Source organism: Mustela putorius, unplaced genomic scaffold, assembly GCF_011764305.1.
Source record: "Mustela putorius furo isolate JIRA1106 unplaced genomic scaffold, ASM1176430v1.1 tig00003858_pilon_pilon_pilon, whole genome shotgun sequence".
NCBI classification, from domain to species: Eukaryota; Metazoa; Chordata; class Mammalia; order Carnivora; family Mustelidae; genus Mustela; species Mustela putorius.
The window spans coordinates 7,556,042-7,579,350 of NW_025422010.1; the positions used below are offsets into that span (position 1 = coordinate 7,556,042).

General features: G+C 42.0%; 1 protein-coding gene across 4 annotated transcripts in view; it reads left to right on the top strand.

Moving 5' to 3' along the window:
* Positions 1–23,309, top strand: part of PIEZO2 (piezo type mechanosensitive ion channel component 2) — a 455,796-nt gene that overhangs the window by 67,238 nt on the left and 365,249 nt on the right. For all 4 annotated transcript variants that reach the window (XM_045065366.1, XM_004742696.3, XM_013051380.2 and 1 more), the window contains exon 2: positions 16,379–16,474. In XM_045065366.1, coding sequence (XP_044921301.1) covers positions 16,379–16,474 — 96 coding nt within the window. The remainder of the gene's footprint in view (positions 1–16,378; positions 16,475–23,309) is intronic.

Here is a 23,309-nt window from a genome sequence, read left to right on the forward strand (position 1 = left end):
AATTTTCTTGTCACTAGAAGAGGCAAGATCATGTTTTTAAAAGTCAAGTTTACATCAATTTCATTTTTATGGCTATGCGTAATTTTAACATTTCCCACCATTGACATACTCTCAATTTTCAAAAATATGTATATCATAATAAGTACTATTTTCTTGTAAGTCATATCGATCTTGTTCAATATAACATATATTTATTTGTCACTCGCTCCATGCCAGAACATTATACTAGATGCTGGGAATATGAGGATCATTCTAGTCTCTGTCCTGGGTAATTCCCAGGGCTCCGATCACCACAGGTGCTCATTAGGATTTTCATTATGGAAAGTATGCCTTTCCTCTCTCTTGCTGGCCCTCTCTGGCCCTTCCCCTCCCCTCTCCTTTCTTCCTTCCTTCTCAAAGCAGTATTTGTGTGTGTGTGTGTGTGTATGTGTGTGTGTGTGTATTCCAGTAACCATTAAAATTCAAGTAAGATTTTTAAAAATTTCCTGTATTTTCGTAGTGATGTATTTTGTTCCATATTTAGCTTCCCATTACCATCTAGGCCACTGCAGCTTTAATACAGAAGGGTAAGTGGGGCTCAGGAAGAAGGAAGGGCCAGAGATTCACAATGTATCAACCTAACAGTGTTAATGATCAGTAAACAGTTTCAAGAGGAAAAGATGAGTGTAGGAACCCTCTAAGTCAGGGTGCGCATGTGGGAGGCTGGGGTGAAGTTCGGCCAGCACGCAGTGTTAGAGCTGGTTTCACCAGATGCATTTGAAGGGGAAGAAAGTGGAGGGACTTTCCGGGAAATCGGACAGCCCCTCAGAAGGAAAGGAGGGTGGAAAATTTTTGAATACTTCAGGAAAAGTAAGTAGGTGACTGGAGTTTGTGGTGTAATGAGGCCTGAGGCTGAGGGATTGTCCAGATTTTAGAGGGTGTGAACTACTGAGGAGGGGAGTCGGTGGAAGGAAGCAGAAGTCTGGAATGGATTGATCCGGTTCTGATTCTTATCCTGTTGTTTTCCAGCTACTGACATGACTAAGGGCCACGCATCCTTTCAGAGTCACACTGTGTTCATCTTTAAAATAAAAATGATGGTGCCATGTGGGGCTTTGGGAAGATAAAAAATATCTTCATGCAGGGGTCCCTTCTGTCCTGGACTCATTCACTTAGTAAATGCTGTGGGGCAGCCTCATTCTGGGGTAAATGGACAAAGCAAAGAGCCAGATGACGTTGAGTCGCTATTGTAAGGACAACTAATAGATGACCCAATATGCATATGACTAATAATTGTTATTAGTGGGGCACCTGGGTGGCTCAGTCCTTAAGTATCTGCCTTTGGCTTAGGTCCTGGGTTTGAGTACCACATCAGGCTCCCAGCTCAGTGGGGGGTCTGCTTCTCCCTCTCCCATTCCCCCTGCTTGTCCCTCTCTTGCTGTATCTCTCTCTGTAAAAACAAAACAAAACAAAACAAAACAAACAAACTAAAAATAATAATAACTGTTTTTAGTGCCATTCTCCCACGGCTAGTTGCAGACAAAGGAGGGACATGATCACATTTGTATCTTAGGAAGATGTTGCGGGGAGCCTTGCGTTCCATTCCATTCTATCTCAGACTTAGTTTCTTGCAAGTGGGAAGTGGGAAGCTCACATTTGCTGGCGGCATGATGTCGAGTGGAGTTTCCACCATCTCAGATTATTAGAATCAAGTTCTCATCAGATAAAAGAGTCAACAAAGGTAGGGTTTTGGCTTCCAAGTGTAAGTAAAATTCAATCGCGTGGGCAGCCAAACCCAAACACTGTGTGTTCCACGGGGAGCGATGAGAAAGGAGGAAGTCTGCAGGACAGACCCCTTGTGGTTGCATCTCTATGGCAATGGATGGCCAGTGCGAATGAAGGAGAGCTTCTGGAATCCAAGGTTTAAGTTCCGTTTCTACATCCTAATCCTTGAGTGATATGTGCCCTTTGTAAAGGGGTGATGACAACCCCTACTTCACAGGACTCTAGAGTGTATCAAATGAGATAAAGCCTTGGTAACCTGAACAGCACGAGCAAGTTATTTTCCTAGAACCTGACAAAAGCTCCTTAAAATTTGATTGATTCAACCAAGTGTTATAAAGAGAAAAATTAATTCTGTTGGATATCAGATAACTAGGGTTCCCTTTTCTACTTCTTTCTCCTAATTGAACTGATTAGTTTTTGAATCAAAATGGATGGCATAGACTGGTTGTTTCGGTAGCAAGTGCGTCTACAATGGCTGTCATGTGGCGCTTTCCTGTCCCCTGAGCCCCAGTTGCTTGGCCTGTGAGAACTCTGAGGATGATTTCTGCAAAATTCCCCAAGCCCTTATGCCTTGAGGCTTTCTGGGTCTGCAGCCTATGTCAATTTTACCTCATGTCAAGGTGGATGCAAAGAACAATCCTTTTCGCACTTGCACCAAACCTTCCATGAGTTCGCCATGTCCCAGAAGGAGGCCATGCCATGTCCTGCAGAACTTACACATCTGGCTTCGTCTCCATGTTCAGTGTTCTCGCTCTATTTACTCTCCACTTTTGAAGCCCAGACAGCATCATCCTCTCTAGCAGAGCACTTGTGCCTTTACCTGGACTCCTCAGGATCTCTTATTCTACCCCAAGAATCTACCACACAAAGCATCCACACAAATACTCCTTCTAAGAGACTCTGGTCCTGCCACTAATTGAATACAAATACCTCCATCTTGTCATAAAACACAACAAATCAGCTTTTTAGAGTAGCTAGACATGAAATAAAATTAAAACATATATATCTGTCTGCCTGATGGTCTTCATCTGTAAACTGATCACATTCAGATTTGCCTGAGTGAGAAGACTGTCCTTATACTAGCGGCTGGTTAGGAATGAACAGCAAGGAAAAAGAGGGGTGTGGGCTAGACCCTCAGGCTGTGAATTGTGGGGGCTGGCAGGTGGAACGTCTTGTTGGACTCACCCTGAATGAGTTCTACAAAATGAAGGAAGTAATGGCCGCTCTAGTGACCATGACTTCTGTGCCAGAAAGTGTTATCTCTGATTCATAGAAAGCTCCAGATTGATTCAGTCTGGTGTGTTTCTACATTCCTACATACTAGTGCATGGGTTTGGTATAATTTGCTGGACCCAAATTGTGCTCTTTCTCCATTGAAATTTCTCCCCTCCCCCTGCTTAATTGCCCTCTGAAGAGGCCCTGGGAAGAGGAATTTGGGGACTGCAGGTTATATATCTGAAGAAAATGAGTAAGAAAAAGTGGGTGTTTGTTTTCCATTATTCTCCAGGTTGTATTTTTAGGCAATCTGCTGTAAAAATTAACAGGTTCCAGATGATAGCTGAGAAAACACCCACCAATCTGATCTTTGTGTGAGACAAAAGTGAGAAGAATGAGCTGTTCTTTAAGATTCATTTGTGCCAAAGAAGGGCTAGTCAGCTTAAAAATACAGAGCAATGTCAGGATGGTGTACATTCAACTAGAAGACAATGACAACTCATAACCTCTGTGTCCCTGGCCTTGTCCTCCAGCTTATTTTATTACTACGAAGGTTTAATTGATTTACTATGCTAGTTCTTACTGGTGTTGGGAGTCTTGTTGGCCATTGTGTGATTCAGCCCAAATCATGTAAGTTTAGATTTACAAGGTTCCCACCCATTAACTGAAAAAGAAAAGGAAGAAAACCTCAAGGGAGGCCCTGGAGGGTGTGTTTGCTTTTGTGTTGACTGGAAATGTTTTATTCTCAACACTCCTGCTCCCTTGTTTCTCCTGTGTAAACATGTTACTTTCTTGAGTAAGTAACATGTAAGCCCCTTAAAAGCAGGGCTTGGCCATCATTGTGTCTTTGGAAACCTAGTGTAACACCTCATACATTATAAGCACACGATGACTGTGCAGAATGAATACAGAGATGAAAAGTTGAACTCCCACTGCCCTTAATAACAGAAGGGTCAGAGAAGAGCTATTTAACTGACTATGGTGTAAATGTTCACCAGCTTTCACCAGATAGATCATTCTGCAACACTCCTTCTGGCTGACATAATGACATGGCTACAAAAAAAACATCAAAAACAAATGAGATGGAAGTGTTTGTTGGAAAAAAAAAAAAGAAGGGAGGGTAATAATTTTCTCTCAGGCATCCAGGAAGAGGCAAGAAAAAAGTTTCTTTCTTTTTTGTTTTTTTAAGATTTTATTTATTTATTTGAGAGACACAGAGAGAAAGACAGACTGAGAGAACATGAAAGGGGAGCTCAGAGTGAGAAGCGGACTCTCCATGGAGCTGAGAGTCCGATGTGGGACTCAATCCCAGGACTCCGGGATCATGAACTGAGCTGAAGGCAGTTGCTTCACCAACTGAGCCACACAGGTAACCAAGAAAGAAGAGTTTCTTAAACCTTGAACTTTATCTATCACAAAGAAGTGAAGCTCCAGGGAGCTTCTGCGGGAAGAAAAGGGTGTGTGAAGTTAAACTCCAAGTCTTAAGCATTATTTCTCACAAAGGGATTCAGCGAAAATCCTACTTCATCACAAGAGGCTCTATGAAATTTTGGTCAGCTCTCCAAGACGGAAAAACATTTATTAACCTCATAAAAGGTTAATAAAGTGGGGACAAGGGGCTTTCCACTGTACATCTTTAGCAAACATTCCCTGAACCTCATAACCTGACTCCTAACTAGTGACAACCAGAAGAAAAAATCAAAATATTAATCCCAGTAGAGCCACATTAAGCAAAACCATTAATATCTCAAGCCTCAGCTTCCCTTCACAAAAAAAGAAACTCTATCAGGTATAATTTTTTTAATGTTACTAGAGGCTAGTTCAACTAGAAATGCTCAAATAACCCATGGCATGAATCACAAGGAGCTGTCCCGGGGCCAATTCTCTGCCAGCGAGCCTGAGTTCCCAACTGAACAGTGCCTACAGGGTCCATCTTCTGTTATTAAGGGCAGTGGGAGTTCAGCTTACTCAAGAAAGTAACATGTTTACACAGGAAAATTCTACCAGGATCTATGTAGTCAAGGCATAAGAGTGAGAAAGCCAAATGTTGTGAGCATGCAGAGATGGAAGAGATTACTTTATCTTAGATTTGATTTTATTTTAAAATACAAAATACACACATAACAGGGAACTTTAACGTAGTAAGATAAAAAGACAGTGTTCTCCCTCCTTCAATGTCTTTTCTCAGACGCAACTCCTGGTAGTAGTCTGATATATTCCTAAAGATGTTCTCAATGCGTAGTAGGGGTAGCAGAGTGCAATGGGGCAGAGTACAGATGCTGGAGTCGTCCTGGGTGAAGGATCCCTGAGTGGAATTAAATCCCAATTTCACCTTGACCATGGACAAGTTATATATCATTTCAGAGCCTTAGTTTCCTAAAAGTGGGGGATATTGTTAATATCTACCTCTTAGACCTGTCCTATTCTATACAGTTTTATAACCTGTTTCTTTTAACCATGTGTATTATAAACATCTTTTAATGTTCATTCACACGTGCAAAAATCATTCTTTGTGACTGTTGCACAGAGTTGCATGGTGTGACTGACAATCCTTATTGAATTATCCCCTTATGGCCGACATAAATGCTTTTTTATTTGGAAAAGTTTACTTTTCTAGTGGGATAATTAGGCCATTCTCTGGGAGGAGGCAAACATCTGAGCTAGAAGGGTGCTTAGGAATTTGGAATACACTACTGGGCAGAGGTATTAAGAAGCTGGCAAAGAAAGAGGCAGGCATTTATTTACTCACTCAGTAAATATTTACTGAGATTAAATTTTTAATATTTAATTAATAAATGTTTAAATATTTAATCCATATTGTATTTTGGGATAGAAACTGGAAATAGAGTAATGAATTGGAAAGAGCCCATGTTTGAAGGTGGCCTAGGGCCTGGTGGTATGCATGTTTAAGGAATAGCTAATTGGGGGCTCTGGCTAGAACAGAGGTTTATTTAGGGAAGTACATTTTTGCTAGAGCTTTCCCAAGAGATAGACAAATAGTGGCAGGGTTCTGCAGCCTCCCTGAAATATTACCAAGTGACTTAGTCAAGACATTTGTAGAGGTAACCAGACCTCTGTAGAATTTTGATATGAGCCATGGAGCTTAGCTTCACAGTGGCTCATGATTTGCACCTGCACTTTGGAGATAGACCACTATACCCAGTCTCATCTAGGAGGACACTGGGGAAAGTTCTGACCCATTATGGATCCTCTAGTAAATACAGGGCATAATGATGGATCAGGAAGAATCAAATGTCATCTTATTCCTGGAAATATAGGAGGTCCAAGACTTCTCTATCTACTGACAAAAAATCAAGCACATTATCAGGTCAAGGTTGTGAACCAATGAAAACACCCAGAGTAAGCTTAAACACATTACCAGAATTATTACTCTCATTCCAAATAGAGCACCCTATGAACAATTTTTAAAGTACCTTAATTTTATAAGGCAGGAGAATGTACATGGATACTGAAAAGAAGGGTAGTAAGGAAAGAGCAGGAAAGGCCAAGGCCGTCTGTGGAGTGGGATGTGGTTGGGTGGGCAAGCCCAAAGGTCTCTGGTTTGTTCACCACAAGGATTCCTTTGTACCCACTCCATTCTCAGAGACAAAGTCTGTGTGCCGTCAGCATTTGAAGTGATAAAGAAGGGACTAAATCCAAGGTCTAAGTTTCTGCCATTAGAACAAAGAGATTTGGCAGAAGAGGCTAATCTTGAGGCATTCGTCCAGTTCATTGCTATTTTGGATATTGTTCTGGGAGTGAGGATCTGACATTGTGGTCAGAAGCTGTTCCTCATTAGTGTGGTGTCATAAACATAAAGCCCAGACACAGTCAAGGGCTGAATTCATGCCACGAAAGGTGTGTCTACTACTTCTCTGGCACCAGAAATAGTTGAAAGCCAGTAACAATAGGCCTATAGATGGCAGGGAAGAGGGCGTTCCCAGGAAGAAGCAGGCAGGATGTTCAAGTAAATTTGTCAAGATAAAAATGGTCATTTTTCATCAGTTTTGAGCCATATTCGTTGTTGAACAAAGTATAGCACCAACCAGCATTGTGTGCTGAAGACGGAAGAAACTTGACTTTAGCAAACTGCATTGATTTCTTCTTGTACTAGTGTGCATGTCAGACCACGAAGGATGCTGCCGAGAATAATGGAGAATATTCTGCAAGCTACAGGGGAAGCCTACACACAAAATTCAGTTCACTAATTCCTTCAAAGAAGGAACGTGCGCCAGGCAATAAATCATTCCTGTTATTAAAAAGCCATTGCTGCTTACACAAAGTCTACATTTATACTTGTACTCATCCGTGTTCCTGCCCTGGCTGTCCAACACCCCCCCCCCCGCCCGCCTTTCTATAGCTGCTGTCTCAAGTTGCTTACAGATAGGATGGAATTGTGGTTGATTCTCTTATTTCTGAAATGGAAGTGATGTTTATTTTTCATTTGTAACACCGTTTGACTCTTATGAACTTGCTACTATTTAAATATTTACGACCTGTCTAGTTCAGTGGTTCAACCTAATAATTTAAAGATACTGACACCCACAAGGTGGAGGGTGAGTTTCTAAATCTGAAATCTCCATGAGTCTGTAAAGGTCTTGTGAAAGGTTGTAGATTATCGAGTCTAAGTAAGCAAAAGTCGAGTAAGGAGCTTTGCTTTATGGTTAGGGTCCTAAGCACTTTTCTGAGATTTTTCAGTGATGTAAAAACCCTGCTATAGTGAATTTTTCATATAGTAGAATTTATAAATTTTAGGAAGAGAAGTTAACCTGTGGGAAAATTACACTAAAGTAGCATGAATTAAAAATAAGTAAGATCGAGTTCATGAAGGCAGAGTTAATTAAAAAGTCAAAAGCTGGAACTGAAAAGTGAGTAAAAATTAAACATGAATGATAATCAGCTCTCTTTAAGAATAATGTTTTAACTGAGGAAAATAAGTTTTTCAATTCTCACAATTAATCTTTTTTATAGGCTAAGGGTTCATTGTGATCAATAATTTGAAAACTTAAAAAAGAGGGTCTATGTTCTGCTAGTAAAAGACTGCTAAAGAGGTATAATGACCCCTAGCTTTGTAAATTGTTCAGCTACACAAAAGTGAATTAAGACTGCGTTAAAATGTATATTCTTCCCCGGAGAATAAATGTGAGTATGAAGGAGGAGGAATGATTTCTAAATCAGTAAACACAGTGACATGAATCTGAGCAGGCTAGCTCATCTTCACTCTAGGTCTCCCAGTCTGCAAGCACTGACTCTCCTCTTCCATAGATTAAAAAAAAAAAGCTACCGAAATGAGTGGGTGAAAAGTTGCAAAGTCTGACCTCTGTCAGCATTCACCTGCCCACCCTGATGTCTTATCCATCACCATGGTAAGAGAGCAAGTTTTATTTGGGGTAATCTGAGGAACTGTGGATTTAAATGCAAGGCTCTTCATACTCCTAATGCAATAGATCTAATTCCTAATATAATTTTTCAGATAGCTTAAGGAACTGTTAGCATAAAAGCTTTGTTTTTTCATTTGCAATCACAGGAGATGATCTGTGCTATTATTCTCTTGGATCCCAGGGAGTTTCTTAGCATGAGCAGGGTCAAGCTTGAGCAGAAGGATTTGCAATTTAAATATGACAAATTTCTGTGGGGAAACTTATGAAATGGTGAATACCATAAAAAATTTATAAAAGAGGGAAAAGAGCACCATATTCTTTCATTTGTCTTTTGCAAACTGTACAATCAGTCAGGATGAGTTTAGAAAACTCATTTAAACTGTTAATATGATTAGTAATATTTGTTGATGTATATTCAAATAATTAAAAAAGAAAACAATCATTTTTTTTTATAAGAATTAAAAGGCAATACCTGTTTAAATTGATAGGCCCACCCCCAAAAAAATCCAACTAAGATTTTAGTGACTCCCTGTTCAACTCATATTTTACAGATAACACTCCCAGTTATTTTGCATAAGCGGAAAACTTAGACCAAAAGCTTCTATCCTTTATGAATAATATGCTTTCATCTGATTTATCCTTAAACTGGCTTAGAAATTTTAGCGATGGTTATGATTAGTAATGGTTATGATTTTCTGCTACAATTGGGTTCTAAGACCTTGCCATCCATTACCTTATAAAAGTCTTCTTGTCCTTGATGCTTTATTCTAAATTTACATTCTTTAAACCAATTTCTTTAATGAAATTAATGTACAATATCATATTTCTCTTCTTTTCCAATTTTTCTGAGATATCATTGACATAAAACATTGTGTACGTTTAAGGTATATAGTGTGTTGCTTTGATATATATTGCAAAATGAAGACCACTGTGATTATTGATGAAGTTTTAGAATATAAGTGAGATTCAGTGGGGTAGAGTCTGGAGCTGACCACCAAGAAGGAATTCTTGAGATGTCTTTGGTGCAAACTGGTGGTTTATTAAAGCACGGGGACAGGAACAATGGGCAAAAGAGCTGCTGTGAGGACCTTGAGGGGCTAGCTGTTGTTGGGAAATGTCATTTATTACCATCTAATTAAACCTTAGTCATGAGACCTTTCAGAAGTATATCCGTGGGCCATATGCTTGGGAATGATTGCCAGCCTGTATCTTGGAGGCTTGAGATGAAGTTTCCAAAGGAATTTTTATATGTTAAAGTAGACTCACAGGATCCTGGTTAGGGAGGAGGGGTGGTCAGGCTAGGATTGCCTTTTGCCCTTATCAAAGTATTATGGTGGAAGCAGTTGAGTCCCTAGAGGACTCTCACTCTGCTCTGCCTCTTTCAAGGACTTGTCAGTGGCTCTAGGTAGTAAGGAAATTTAATAACTTTTCTTCTGCCTTTGTTTCCCGCATCAGTACAGCTAACACCTCCATCGTGTCACATCATCACTATTTCTTTTTTGTGGTGGGATACTTCTATTTCTCAAAGTGTGAGAAATACACGACTGACAGAGTCAGTGTTATACTGACGAACTCCCAGCACCAAAGTCACCGTTCATGCATCTCTGGGTCAACATGTAATGTTAAAATATAGGGACTTTCCCCCAATGGGTTAACATAGTTCCTTCTTTGAAAATTATTTCTATTAGCTTTTTGTAGCACAAATGTATGAACATTCCTAGGCCATGCGTGAAGAATATAATGCAGGTGTTACCTGATAAAAGCCTGAAAAAATAAGTGTGCAAGACTATGTCTTGGCTTTTATGAGCTATTGTGGAAGAAACCTTCTGCTAGCATCCTTCTTGATGAAATTACTTCTGGAACTTCCCGAAGGAAGCTACTGGGACAAGACCTCTCATCCATGTGGAGGTCACATCAAGAAAACGGGAAGAGCTCAGGGCACTGGGTCTTGACTGTCAGTTCTAAAGCACCACTTACTCAGACATTTGTAACTTTAACCGGATGTAAACCACAGGAGTGTATAATGGGGAAAAGAATTCTATACAAATAGGCAATGAATCAGGTGACCAAACAGCCTTTTTCCTGTCTCTCATTTCTTTGAGAGTTTTCCTTAGGGAACATCTACCATTGTTTAATTCTTTTTCCTACAACATGATAAATATTTGCAATTGATTCTCTTGTCATTTAAAAAAAAAAATAAAAGAACCAGGATTCCGAGAGGACATCCTTTTAAAAGCAACTGATTGCTTCAGAGTCAAGAAGAAAAAATTAAAAGTATGAACGAACAAAAATTTTTGGACTCACCGAATTGACAGAACTGTTTGTCACTTGATATTGAAGTTGCTTATTCTGAGTGCTGTGTATCTACTCCTCTGGCAACTGTTAAAATAAACAAAGCTCTTGGAGGCCTTAAAGAGCATTTAGAACGTACTTAGTTGAAATGGAGATTCGAAACATTTAAGGAATTGTCTCCCGGGCCATTAATAGTGAGATGTTGTTTGGCCTTGCTAAAGGGTATGAAGGAGATAGGAGATCACATCTGGCTAAAAATTCAGCTCTGAGAGCACTTACCTTTAATAACATAATCTAAAATTATTGGCTTCAACTATTATGGAAAGGCAAATTAAAGTGTGCGTAAACTTCTCCATGATCTTATTGTAATGATGGGGAAATTATTATACAGACGGTCTTGGCTTGACAATGATTGGACTTAGTGATTTTTAGACTTTACGAGGGTAGTAAAAGCAATATGCATTCAATAGAAAGCTTTTTTTTTTTTAATTTGGAATTTGAATCTCTTCCTGGGCTCACAACCTGCAGTGCAGTGTTCTCCCATAATGCTGGGCGGCAGCAGCTGCTCCCAGTCTTCCTGAGTGAGCAAGTGGGAGGGTTACATTCTTACCATTCTGTATCCATACAGCCATTGTGTTTGTCACTTTCAGTATGGAAGTCAGTCAGTTACATGAATGAATCCACACGTGGTTATACAATCCGCTCTGTGTCAGATGATTTGCTCAACTGTAGCACCCTGCATACATTAAAGGCAGGCTAGGCTGAGCTATGATACTCATTCAGTAGGTTAGGTGTATTCCATGCATTTTCGACTTAGGATATTTTCAGCGTACTTTGGTTTTACTGGGGTGTAAACCCACTGTAAGTCAGGGAAGATCTGTACACAAACTACAGTCAAGTATTTTTATAAATGTTACATGACCATCTAAACAATTTCATACTTGCAAGAGATTTCCGCTTTCTATTTTGCTAAACTAGGTTGTCAAAGTCAAATCATTTCCTTCTTGGAGAGTTTTTGCCAAAACTGCTTACCAGCTTTTATCTTTAGAAAATGAAGTTTGTTAATGAGGCGAGGTCAATTGTTTACATTTCAGATGATGGTATTAATGTTTATAAAGCACTCCACTTGATAACTTGTTGATTCATTTTGTCATTGTGAACTCTCTAGGCTTGGCAAGTTCTTTTGTTTGGGAAATTCTTGTCAACTGTTGTCATCCCTTTGGAGAGGTTTCCACATGATACTTGGGAGGTGGAAGGGGGGGGCGGGTAAGACCAGGTAGGAATAATGGAAACAACAGTGTGTTATTTACCAGAACAGAGAATCTTTCTCCTTTTTTTTTTTTTTAAATATTTTATTTATTTGAGAGAGAGACACTGAGAGAGAGTATGAGCAAGGAGAAGGTCAGAGAGAGAAGCAGACTCCCCGTGGAGCTGGGAGCCCGATGCGGGACTCGATCCCTGCACTCCAGGATCATGACCTGAGCTGAAAGCAGTTGTTTAACCAACTGAGCCACCCAAGTGCCCATCTCCTTTGAACAACTTGGTGTGCATTTCAAAAAACTGTACTGTCAATAGTCAAAATTTTGAGGCAGAAGGCAGAGGTCCAGGTGACCTGAGAGTGAGAGGTGTCGGGTAGCTGAGAACGCTGTGCAGTAGAGTAAGAGAGCTCCTCAGGAAGAATAAGGAATGTGCTCCTGAACAAAGACAACATCATGCTTGGTAAAGGAACCATTGCTATTTGCCTTCTAAGGCTTTTCTAGCTCAAATATGTTTTATTGACAAGTTCAAAGGCATATTTTTGTCTTGATGGGGATAACTCCCTTAGAAATGTCATTCGAAGCCCTCATCAGCTTGGGGGAGCTCTTGGGTAGCAATTTTATACATAAAAAGTAAAGTAGGGAATTCAGCAGTTGGGCTACTGTCATCAGTCAAATGGGATAATTTCAGGTAAAAATAAATGAAGTTGGGCTTTTACAAGTGGCTTGTTTTTTGTTTTGTTTTTAAGTTTGGGTATCTATTGCTGCGACAAATTACTGAAGTGCTTAGCAGCTTAAAACAACACACTGAGTTTCTGGGAGTTAGGAAGCCAGGTGTGGCCTGGGGGGCTGGTGGCAGGGCACCTCTGGCACAGGCTGTCCCGCAGGGCTGCCGCCAAGGGGGTGGTAAGGCTCCTGACTGTGGAGCTGCTTCCAAGTGAACTCTTGTGGCTGTTCGCTGGTGAGGGCTAGCTACTGGCTAGCGACTACAGTCCCCTGCCATATACCTCTCCCTGGGACAACTCACAACAGTGCAGCTGGCTTCCTTGACAGTGAACAAGGGGAGAGGCAGAGGAACACCCAGGATAGAAGCTGCCATGCAGTATCGTGATACTTCTACAGTTTCTGTTTGTCGGAAATGAGTCATTAGTTCCAGACCATATTCAAGAGCAGGGGAGGACATCCTGGTGTGACACCAGGAGGTGGCGATTACTGGAGACCATTTGGAGGCTGCCTGTCACCCTGGGTTGTCCTTGTTCTCTCCTGAGACTCTTCAGACTTTGCTATAAATAATAATAACTGCAGGCTGCGATGTGGGAAACCAAGAGCAGGCTCCTTTCCTCCCTGGCCCCGAAGTTAATCTTGCAGAATTTCCTCCGTAAATACATTTCCACCATGTATACTGTGAAACCTTACAGAATGAGGTTATAAAACAGAAACAGCAAGATCCATACAAGAGCTTTTGCCATCCTGTTGAGGCCAGGCTCTGGCTCACTGAACCCCTGAGAATTAACTTGGGACAGGACGGACAGGTGAGGATATGTTTTCATGCTGGGGCCGTGATGCTTGCTAGTGATAGTGCAGTGTCGGGCCCTAGACTCCCAGGCTCAGACCACCGCCTGGTTCCTTAGCTGCGCTTTCTGCTTTTTCATGTGTCAAAAGGGAGTAATAATGGTCTGTGTAAAAGGAGGATAGTAATAGTATGAGTTAACGTACATGAAGTGTACCCATTGGGGCTTGACACAGAACAAGCACGTTGCTGTAAGCTATTAATGAGATAAATTACCAGCAGATGGGTCCCTGACAATGTTCCTTAAAGTGCTATGATCATACAAGAGAGTTCTGTTTTAGTTTTTACCCAGAAATACTCAGAAATACCCAGAAATTTGCTGCATAATACTAATTTCAATGTTGCAGAAACAGCCTAAGACTAAAAAGAAAGAAACGTTCCACTTGATTAGGTATTTATTTTGTTTATTGTTGTTGAAATGTCAGCTGTGACGTTTTTATGTGACCATGCCCTGATTTCCTTCCCACATGCCCCGCATGCCTTTCTCATTCCATTTCATTCATTTATTCACTCTTCCTTCCTTACCTGGACACAAGTACCTCCTGCCCTGGGCCGTGGCGCTAGCAGAGATGCTCATGGGCATCTAACCAAAGCCTGCGACACTGAATGACAAGTGTTCTGGAAAAGGCACCGGGGAGTGAAATGCATCTGTTTGGGGAGGTTGTGGACATGGACCGTGACCCAGAAAAGGAAACTTGGGAGCCCTGTATCGATATGCCTGGTGGAGGAAGGATGGGAAGGTGTTGCAGTCAGAGGGAGGAGTGCTGGCATGACCTAGAGGCAGGAAGCAGCAAAACATGGGGAAGGTGCTGGCAGTTCAGTTGGGCAGCAGTGCAGAACGCGGGGTATGCATTGGTGCATTAGGGCGTGGAGCTGCAGGTGGGGGCAGGAACCGGGCTTGCAGACTTGAACTGAGGGTGACAGCCGGCACTCAGTTGACACCTCAAAGTGACCGCCATCGCCTTCGGATCTCTCGCAAGTCCACATGATCTGTCCTCATCCGGGACTCTCCTGGCACCTTGGGCTCTCTGTGGGGCTCTCTGGGGCAAGTCACATAGGTGAGGCCTTCTTCAGCTCCAAGACCCCTCTGGCACCCACGGAGGCTCTGTCTGCAGGCTCACCCACCTCACCCGTTGGCCCACATCTCACTTTCTCCCAACAATGGTCTACCTTCAGTGCTTCTCCTGAATGCTGCAGCCAGTCCTTCTTCCCCCAGGACCCCCTGCTCCCCCTTTCCCTGCTGGCTTCCTGTTCACGTAGTGCTTGTCTTCCAGCGTTCCTTGTGATTGACTTTTTATCGTGTTTGCTGTTTACCATACATTTCCCCCCAAAATATAAGTTCCCAGAGATAGAAAAGAACCTCTGTGGGTCCCAGCATGTAGGACATGCTCAATAAATATTTGTCGACTAAATGAATCCCCAGATATATTTGAATTGGTTTTTAAGGAGCTTCCACTATGGGTGAGAAATAAGAAGCCGAAGGAAAAAAAAATCTACAAAGACAATTCAAACATATGTTTTCATTTTTGTACATTGTCTCATTTATGTATATTCCTATCAGCCCTGTGAATAGTGTGAAAGTTTCTTCCCGCCTTGGATCTTTCATGAAGGAGGTTAGGAATACCCATGATGGTAAAAAAGCTACAAATATGTGCATGATTCCTTTGGAATGAAAAAACACCATTTGTGGCTTCCCTCCTTCCCTAGCACACTAGACCTCACTTTCCTCTACTGTGTCTCTGATTGCTGGCTTTGGGAGTAAGCCACCAGAAGCAAGGGCTGGGGCCTGGCTTCTAATCCCCTCTCGAGCTAGCAACTTCTTGATCTGGTCTCCCTGTCTGGGTACCATGTCTCTTGCCCTCCATTTTTTCTCCTACCAAGGTTCCTTCCAACATTTTCCACCTTCATCATCACTGAACCAATTTCCTCATCCTGCAGACTCATTCTCAGTCCTTCTCCTCTTTAGTTTTTCTTTAGTCATCCAATAAATTTATTTTTTATTGCTATAATGTGCTCATTTTCTTTCTGCATGGAACACTGCATGCGTTCTTCTCCCTGGATAATAATGAGGATGTTTATGGTAAAGGCTGGTGTTTTTGAGGGTTTCCCGTGCATGAGATGCTGAGCCACAGTATTATTATATATCATTCTATTTATTCCTCGGAATGAGTCTATGAGTTAGAAACAGATATCAGGTCTGCTTCACAGATGGGGAAACGGGAATCTGGAGAGGGAAGGCACCCCCTTGAAGCAAATCTCTGGAGTTCTAGCTCTAGGACAAGCGATGCAGAAGAAGGAGCGTGGGGTCGGGAGTCTGGCAGACCTAAGGTTAATTTTAACTTGGTCAAATCCTAGTTGGGAGATTCAGGTGAATGATTATGAGTCTTTCTGAGCCTGAGCATTTCTAACTTAGAAAACTTAGAGGATTAAATGAGATAAATTGTGAAAAGCCCTGCCGTGGAGCACTGAACAAATATTCTTCTATTTTCTTTCTCTTCTGTCTCCTCTCTTCTGTGGCCAGCCTTACCTGAACATCCCAAACCCTTACCAGTCCTGTTGCCCTCTATATTTCTGTAGCCATTTTAATTTCTCCAGCTTCCTCCAATTGATGACTTGTTTCAGGACTACCTTCATTCAGGTAGTTTATGGGTATTGCCTTCTTGACTAGATTTTAAGAGCAGGGGCCATGCATTCTAATTCTGCATTTCTCATGATGTTCAACATAGTGATAAACACAGAATAAACGCTCAGTTTTTAGTTCCTAATTGACATACCGACTTGGGTTGCCATTGGATCCAGCGGTCCCTGATGCAGTGACCCACACAGGTCTCTGCACCCTGGGCCCAGCAGCCTGCCATTATTAATGACGTTCTCCCTCTCTTCTCTCTTCTCAACTGCAGCGTGTGCGTTCCGGTACAATGGGCTCTCCTTTGTCTACCTCATCTACCTCTTGCTCATCCCTTTGTTCTCAGAACCAACAAAAGCAACGATGCAAGGTAAGAGATGGAAATGCAATGATCCCCACCATGGGATGGTGCCCTCTAATGGATGACCGCATAATGGTAATCTGATGATCCCTACTGTGCTCTGAATGGATTTTGCTGGGCTGTTCGGTCCATCTTTATTTGATGGGAGAGATGCGGTCTGTGTATCATGCTGGTCCAGCCAGGAGCAGGCAGGAGGCATTTGGGCGGCTACAAGTTGAGTAGGGTGGAGCTTGCTGGTGACATGTTTTTGTCCCTTATACAGCTGTCCTCCCATATGAGTTCCCGAGAGGTTTTTACTGGCAGATCTGTGATGTATCTGGAACATTTTGGCTAGTTGAAATGAACTCAATGCATTTTCAATAAAATAAGGCAGAGGGTAGAGCAACTTTGGCACACGCTTTGCATACTGGGTTGTTGGGGAAAATGTGGCAGAGATGGAAAGGAGACAGAGCATCGTCTTACATTTCCAAGCCACGAAGCAGGAGAGCTGGGTAAGACCACGTCCCATCATGACTTGTTTATACATCAGCTGAGATCTCTCACATATGCCTCCAATGAGTACTAAAAGAGAGTAACCAGAGTCCAAGGGATAGTTTCTCAAGCATGTCACTGCAAAATTTTAGATCCATCTCCCATTGCTCTGCAAGAATCTGCAGGCACAGAAAAGAATGTGACTGTTTCTTCTAAGGCTCTCATTAGGAAGCATGGTCTGGCTTGTGAATTTATATATTTGAAGTCCTTCCACAAGTATAAACATTAAACCATACCCGATCAACTTAGTAGTTTAGTTTTCCAAACAATACCATGAGAAACAAGGACTGTGCCCCATGTCTTAGGAGTCTGTGATGGCTTACCGTATGTATACTAATCTGGGGGGGGAAAAGGAAGTTGTTTTTAACCCCACCGACCACGTGGCATGGGAAAGGCCATTGGTTGTCCTCAACTCATGCTGGTGACTCTTCAGGAAAAGAAGTGAAGACTTGGTGTACCCAGAACAGCAAAGAACGGCTCTGTCTTTCCCACCTTCCTCTTAACTATTGCATTTAAACGCATATTATGTTTCCACATCTGAATAATTAGAACATACATGCTATGATGACTTTCCTGCCTGAGGAAGAACCTAAGTGACAGCTCTTCCAAGTCACTTAAATACTTAATGCAAAAAGTAAAGAGGATCTGGAAAAAAGTGAGTGTATACAAATCCTTGTCAGACCCCAACATCCCTGTTCATGGGACCACACACAGTCTAGCCTCATTTGGACAGTTCGATATTAGTAAAGACATTGAAACAGACTACTTTTGGGCTTCGGAGCCAAGATGATTAACATACAGGCAAGCTGTATTTCATGGCTTGGAGCTCATGTTTCAAAAAAAAGAAGGTATCATACACATTCAGGAGAAAGTGCTTTAAAAAGGAGATTCAATTAAATTACCTCTTGCTTTTATATCAAGGCGTCTCCTTATTATTTTATCTGGAAATCAGATAATGGGATTTTCCCCTTCAGACTTAGGGGACGGCACCGGGCTTTACCTTCTTCCCGGCTCACCAACCCTGCTTTCCATTGGGGTGCTTCCGTCCCTGTAGGAGTTGGTGTAAGACTATATCCAAAGTATGGGTTAGTCGGCCCATTGTTTATAGCTAGGTGCACTGGGGACTGATGTCAGGAAGCTCAGAGTGAAACATAAAATCAAAAGCAAACAGCAGCTCTTCTCTGTGTAAAGCAATATCCTGAGTTAACAAAATGTGACTAGGTCAGTGCACAAACAAAGCACAATGACCCCCCACACGCCTCTGTTGGTGCTGCTCCTGGTGCTGGAGAGGGAAGCCCAGGGCTCAAAAGGGAAACCCACAGGCATCTTTCCAGTTAGGATTATGGAAGCGGTGTTGCCATTACATTCCTCTTTCCTGCATTTCAGTGCCAAGCAGTGTGACTGAGAGTCAACAGAACCTCATTTATTTATTTGTTTGTTTATGGAAATGCAGGCGGTCTCTAGGACACGGTGTCCCACACATTTTTTTTTTTAAGATTTTATTTATTTATTTTAGAGAGAGAGCATGAGAGTAGAGAGGTCAGCAGGAGAAGCAGACTGTGGGTCTTGATCCTGGGACTCCAGGATCATGACCCGAGCTGAAGGCAGTTGCTCAACCAACTGAGCCACCCAGGCGCCCACACATTTTTTTTTTGAACATGTAGAACTTGCAGTCCAGGCATTGGTAAATCTGTGTTTTAAGATATCTCATGCTGGGGACTTCTGGAGATGTACAGTCTGGGACATCGAAGGTGACAGGGCATGGATGCAGGCAGTGATAGGTCTGGAAGAGTGACCGCCATGTGGCTTTTCTGGAAGATGTGGGCTCACACACATACTCGGAACTTCAAGTTCATGTTCACACACATTTCTCATGAATTGGTAAGAAAGTATATTGTCAGACTGAAAGAACCGTTAGCAACCTCCACACCATCTGCTCGAAGACAGTCTGCCTGAAGCCACAAGTAAATTTGGACTGCCTCTGGAGCCAAAGGCATCTGCGTGCATTGCCATTACCAGGACTACAAAATGACATTGGAATCTGCCCCCCCCCACACACACACCGTATTGGAAGTGTAGTGCAGACGTGTAAAAGTTACTCCGTGCCCCTCTGCCCTGCCTTTGGTCTGTTGGATTTATTTTTCTTTTGTGGGATTCTTTTTTCCTGTAAGTGTCTCCATAGAGGGCCCAGCATGTGGAGGGAGAATTTCCCAGTTGTAGCGTGGAGGGTATTCCTGTGGCTTTGTTCCTGGGATAGTTCTGAATGTAAACCCCAGTGTCTCCACTGTGATTTGGGACAAGGATGTCTACTTATTTTGATGGCGTTGGCCTCCGCAGCTCCCAGAACATCAGAGTGCAATGGGCATGCCCCCCATGCCTGTGACTTAGCAGAGATTTGTCACAAGGCTGGAGATGACTGCTTCCTAGAGGAGGGACGATCGGGGGCAGTCAGCCGTCATATGTTGAAATGGTATCAAGTGAAAAAAAGAATCAGAGTAAGCATGGTGGCTTGGCCACTTACTCGTGGCCCTCATTGGAACCACTGGGGCAAGAGTCACCGAACCTGTTTCGGCGACCAGTAGTAGATTTCCACCATGTGCCTGCTGTCTCTTCCCAATCACAGATGGGCGGGGCAGCTACCTGTCTCCTCTGGAGGTTTTAGGCGGTTCTTTCTTGGGTAGACCTGAAGTCCGCCTGACTGCATAAGGATACCGAAGCTGACTGCATAGGGATACCCAAGCTGTCGTACCCAACCCAGAGCAAGAAAGCAGGAATTAACAGAGGCTGGAGGGTTATAGTCATTAGAAGATAACATAATTAGATTATAGTCATATTGTGATGGGATTGGCTTCGACGACATCATTTTGTGGGTCTTTTATCAATCGAGGATTTTAGAATTCTCATTTTTCTGTTAAAGATCTTCAGAGGTGTAATTATCTTAGGAGGATTGTATCAGTCGGGACCCAAGCAGAAACCACAAGCCATTCTAGGTACTTTGAGAGGAACTGTGGTGGAGGGGGTGGGTTACCAAAGATGACGGAAGAGCCAAGAAGTCAAGAGGAAGGTTGGGGGACCTAGGTCTCAGCAGAGCAGGGAGGAATGGGGGGAAGAACAGAGAGGGTCAGGAGCAGAACTCTGAAACAAGAATCACCTGTGCATTTTTAGAACCTGTGCATTTAGGAGGCAGTGAGGGAGCCGATCTGTGCAGACGGGCCATGACTGGCACTTTTCCTATTAGTCATGTGAATCAAATGAGACCCTTTCATGTTCAGTGTCAGTAAGCTATACCTATAGCTTTTCAAATGTGAGGGGTGGTGGTGGAGGAGATCCTCTTTCCCTTAATGCTGTTTTTCACCAGGCAAAACGTTCCTAGTTACTTAACAGTGATCGGCCCCCTGCCCCCCGCAACTCCACCTGGGTGGACATGTCCTGGAGGCACTTACCCCTGTCAGAAACTCTTTTAAGCCATGATGTGCAGGAAGCTGAGGTAGAAATTTGGAATCTCCTCTGAGGACTGAGGCACCCATTCCCCAGCCCCCAGAAGGCCTTGTCTGTAACAGCGCACAGTGGAATCTTTCACTGGAAATTAGTGGTTGAAGGGACTCACACATGCACACATGCACACACATACACATGCACATGCATATGCATGCACACATACACATGGTGTGCATACCATCCCATGGAGAGCAGGGACCTTTGATCTGCCATGGGTCAGTGTGCAATTAGTTCCCTCAAAGGACCTTCACCTCTCTTCTTGCCCTTTGAATTTCCCAGGCAAGTCATATTTTGGGGAAGCTTATCCCTGAGCTCACAAGGCATCTCTTAGAAGCCACTCTCACCAGACTTGGAAAATCTTTCTACAATATTCAATTCTCTCCGCTTCTCCAACATTCTCTTTCATATCTTCCATGGGGCAGGGAACCCCAATTTGCCGTGGGATTCATGGGAAAATGAGGGAAGCCTGGTATCCCAGCTTTTTAGGGTTGAATCTGAAACTGAGCCAGAGCCTCACTTTAATACATTTATTTATTGAGTTTCCTTCTCTTCTAATACGTAAACTTCAAGATGGGAAAGATTGTGCTGTTTTGTTTACTGCTGTATTTCCAGGACACGGAAACAATGTCTGGTGTGTAACAGGCAGTCAGTAAATATTTATGGGATGAATGAATGAATGAATGAACTTATTCTCAGAGTCCCTCAATTTAGAAACATTTATAAAACAACTATAGTCCTATGCTTACCTCAGTATCCATAGTAGCAAACATCATAGAACAGTTTATTATGTATAACTGTCCTTCAGATACAAAAGCTTAGGGTAGAATGGGCCATGGGACTTTGCTATACTAAATTTTATTGGGATCAGAGGATCATAAGAAATTTAATAAATTGAGGTGTTTTATGCTCTTACTTAAAATTATAGGCATTTTATTTAAGTATATAATACTGGAGGAAGGGAAATAAATCGTTTTCTGCTCTTTACCTAATGGTGTGCTTTGCATTCAGATTGAGACTGCACTTCATTAAAGAGGAACTCGTAAATAATTAGCTGCAGGTAGCCCAAATATTCAAAGTTGAGGAGCTGTTAAGTTCTTTAACCAGACACAGGTTTCCTATATCTTATGGCATATTGAGTAGATCACATCAGCCAATATGGTGGAAGAGTTGTATTTTGTTTGGACTCTAAGTAATAAAACATATGAGATACGGAAGAAGAGCATGGTAAATGCTTGGTATAAATTGGCTAATAATAATATTATTATTATGAAGAACAACATCATTACTTTGAACATCAGAGTGAGCAAGATTTAGAAATCTCAATCTCATGTGTATAACCATCACCAATATTTATCTCAGGACTTTTCCTAGTGCTCTCTAAATATTTATTTAAAGAGGCTTCCTTGCTAAGTAACATTCAAGTCAAGCAACGTGTTAATAGAGAGCCAATAACTCTATTAAGTGCATATTATTATCCGGATGCATGAACTAATTTAATCCTTGCAATGACCTTTGGAGGGGGCTGCTACTATTATTAAAAACTATTATCAAAAATCCTTACAGACAGAGACTGAATCCCAGGTGGGTTGAGAATCAGGCCACACAGGTGTCCTGTGGGGGACTAGGACACACAGGTGTCTTGTGGGGGGCTGTGCCCTCCTAGCTACTCTGTTGTTCTGACTCATGCCCAGGACAGAACAAGGTCCTCTGGAGATCTGCAAGAGACAAGGGAAACCTAGTCACTTAATAAGTACTTGTTGGCTGATAGATTACCAGGCTCTGTGTACATTGGTCTGGAGAAACAGTTGGAGTATATTTAAAGGAGATATTTGAATTTTCATTAGAGCAGATTGATGACATACATGTTATATTATTTACAAAATATATCTTATTAACTGTGACTTGTTATTTCTTTCAACAACTATTCATTGGAAGACCACCCTTTATATAGCACTGTGTTTGGATTTATGGAGGATAAAAAGGAGAAGAAAACAGCATTCTTCACTAGAGTAGCCTCCCAAACACACAGATATCATATCTCATCGAATGAGATAACCTCTTGCAAAGAGATCGTCTTTGTAAACCATATACTTACTCAGTGATGCTGTCATTTCTCTAAACCAATCTCACACTACTTCTTTGCAGTTGTATAAAGAGTTTGCCTTGAGTAGGCTCAACGATAACAAACCATTGTCCTCTTAAGGTAGGTCTGATATGTACAACATTGGGTGTCAAGTCCAATGCGGGGGGAGGGGGAAACTGATGATGAAATTAGTCATGTCAATTTTAGGAAAAATAAAAAAGGATAAAACCCAGAGTATTTAGTATAAACAAAGTATCTGAAGGTCATGCCTCATTATAAATGAGGTTTAAAGTTTCTTTGAGTGAGAATACCACTGCTGATACCCCCAGATGACAAATACACATGGACCATCTTTCTGTGATGGATACATGTAGATGTAAAGATATATTACCTCTAGGAGGTCATTATGAAATGAGATACCCAGATAAGAAGAAACCTGAAGGAGGCAGTGATTACTAGATTTGCTCTGGAATCTTGACTCTGATAGTTAAGTAGTGTCTTCTTGAGCCAGACCAGAGAATCAGATGTAATATCTAGAGATGTGTCTGAACTGAAAGTGTTAGTAATAGTAAAAGTAACCAACTTTTATGTCACAGGTACAGTTCCAAGCATTCCCTATATAGTAATTTAATTAAAAGATGTAACAATGATTTATTGAAAAGGCAGAACCTCCATTCTGTAGGAAAGTGGTTCCTTTTTTCTATGGAGAAAAAACGCACATATATTGTGAAC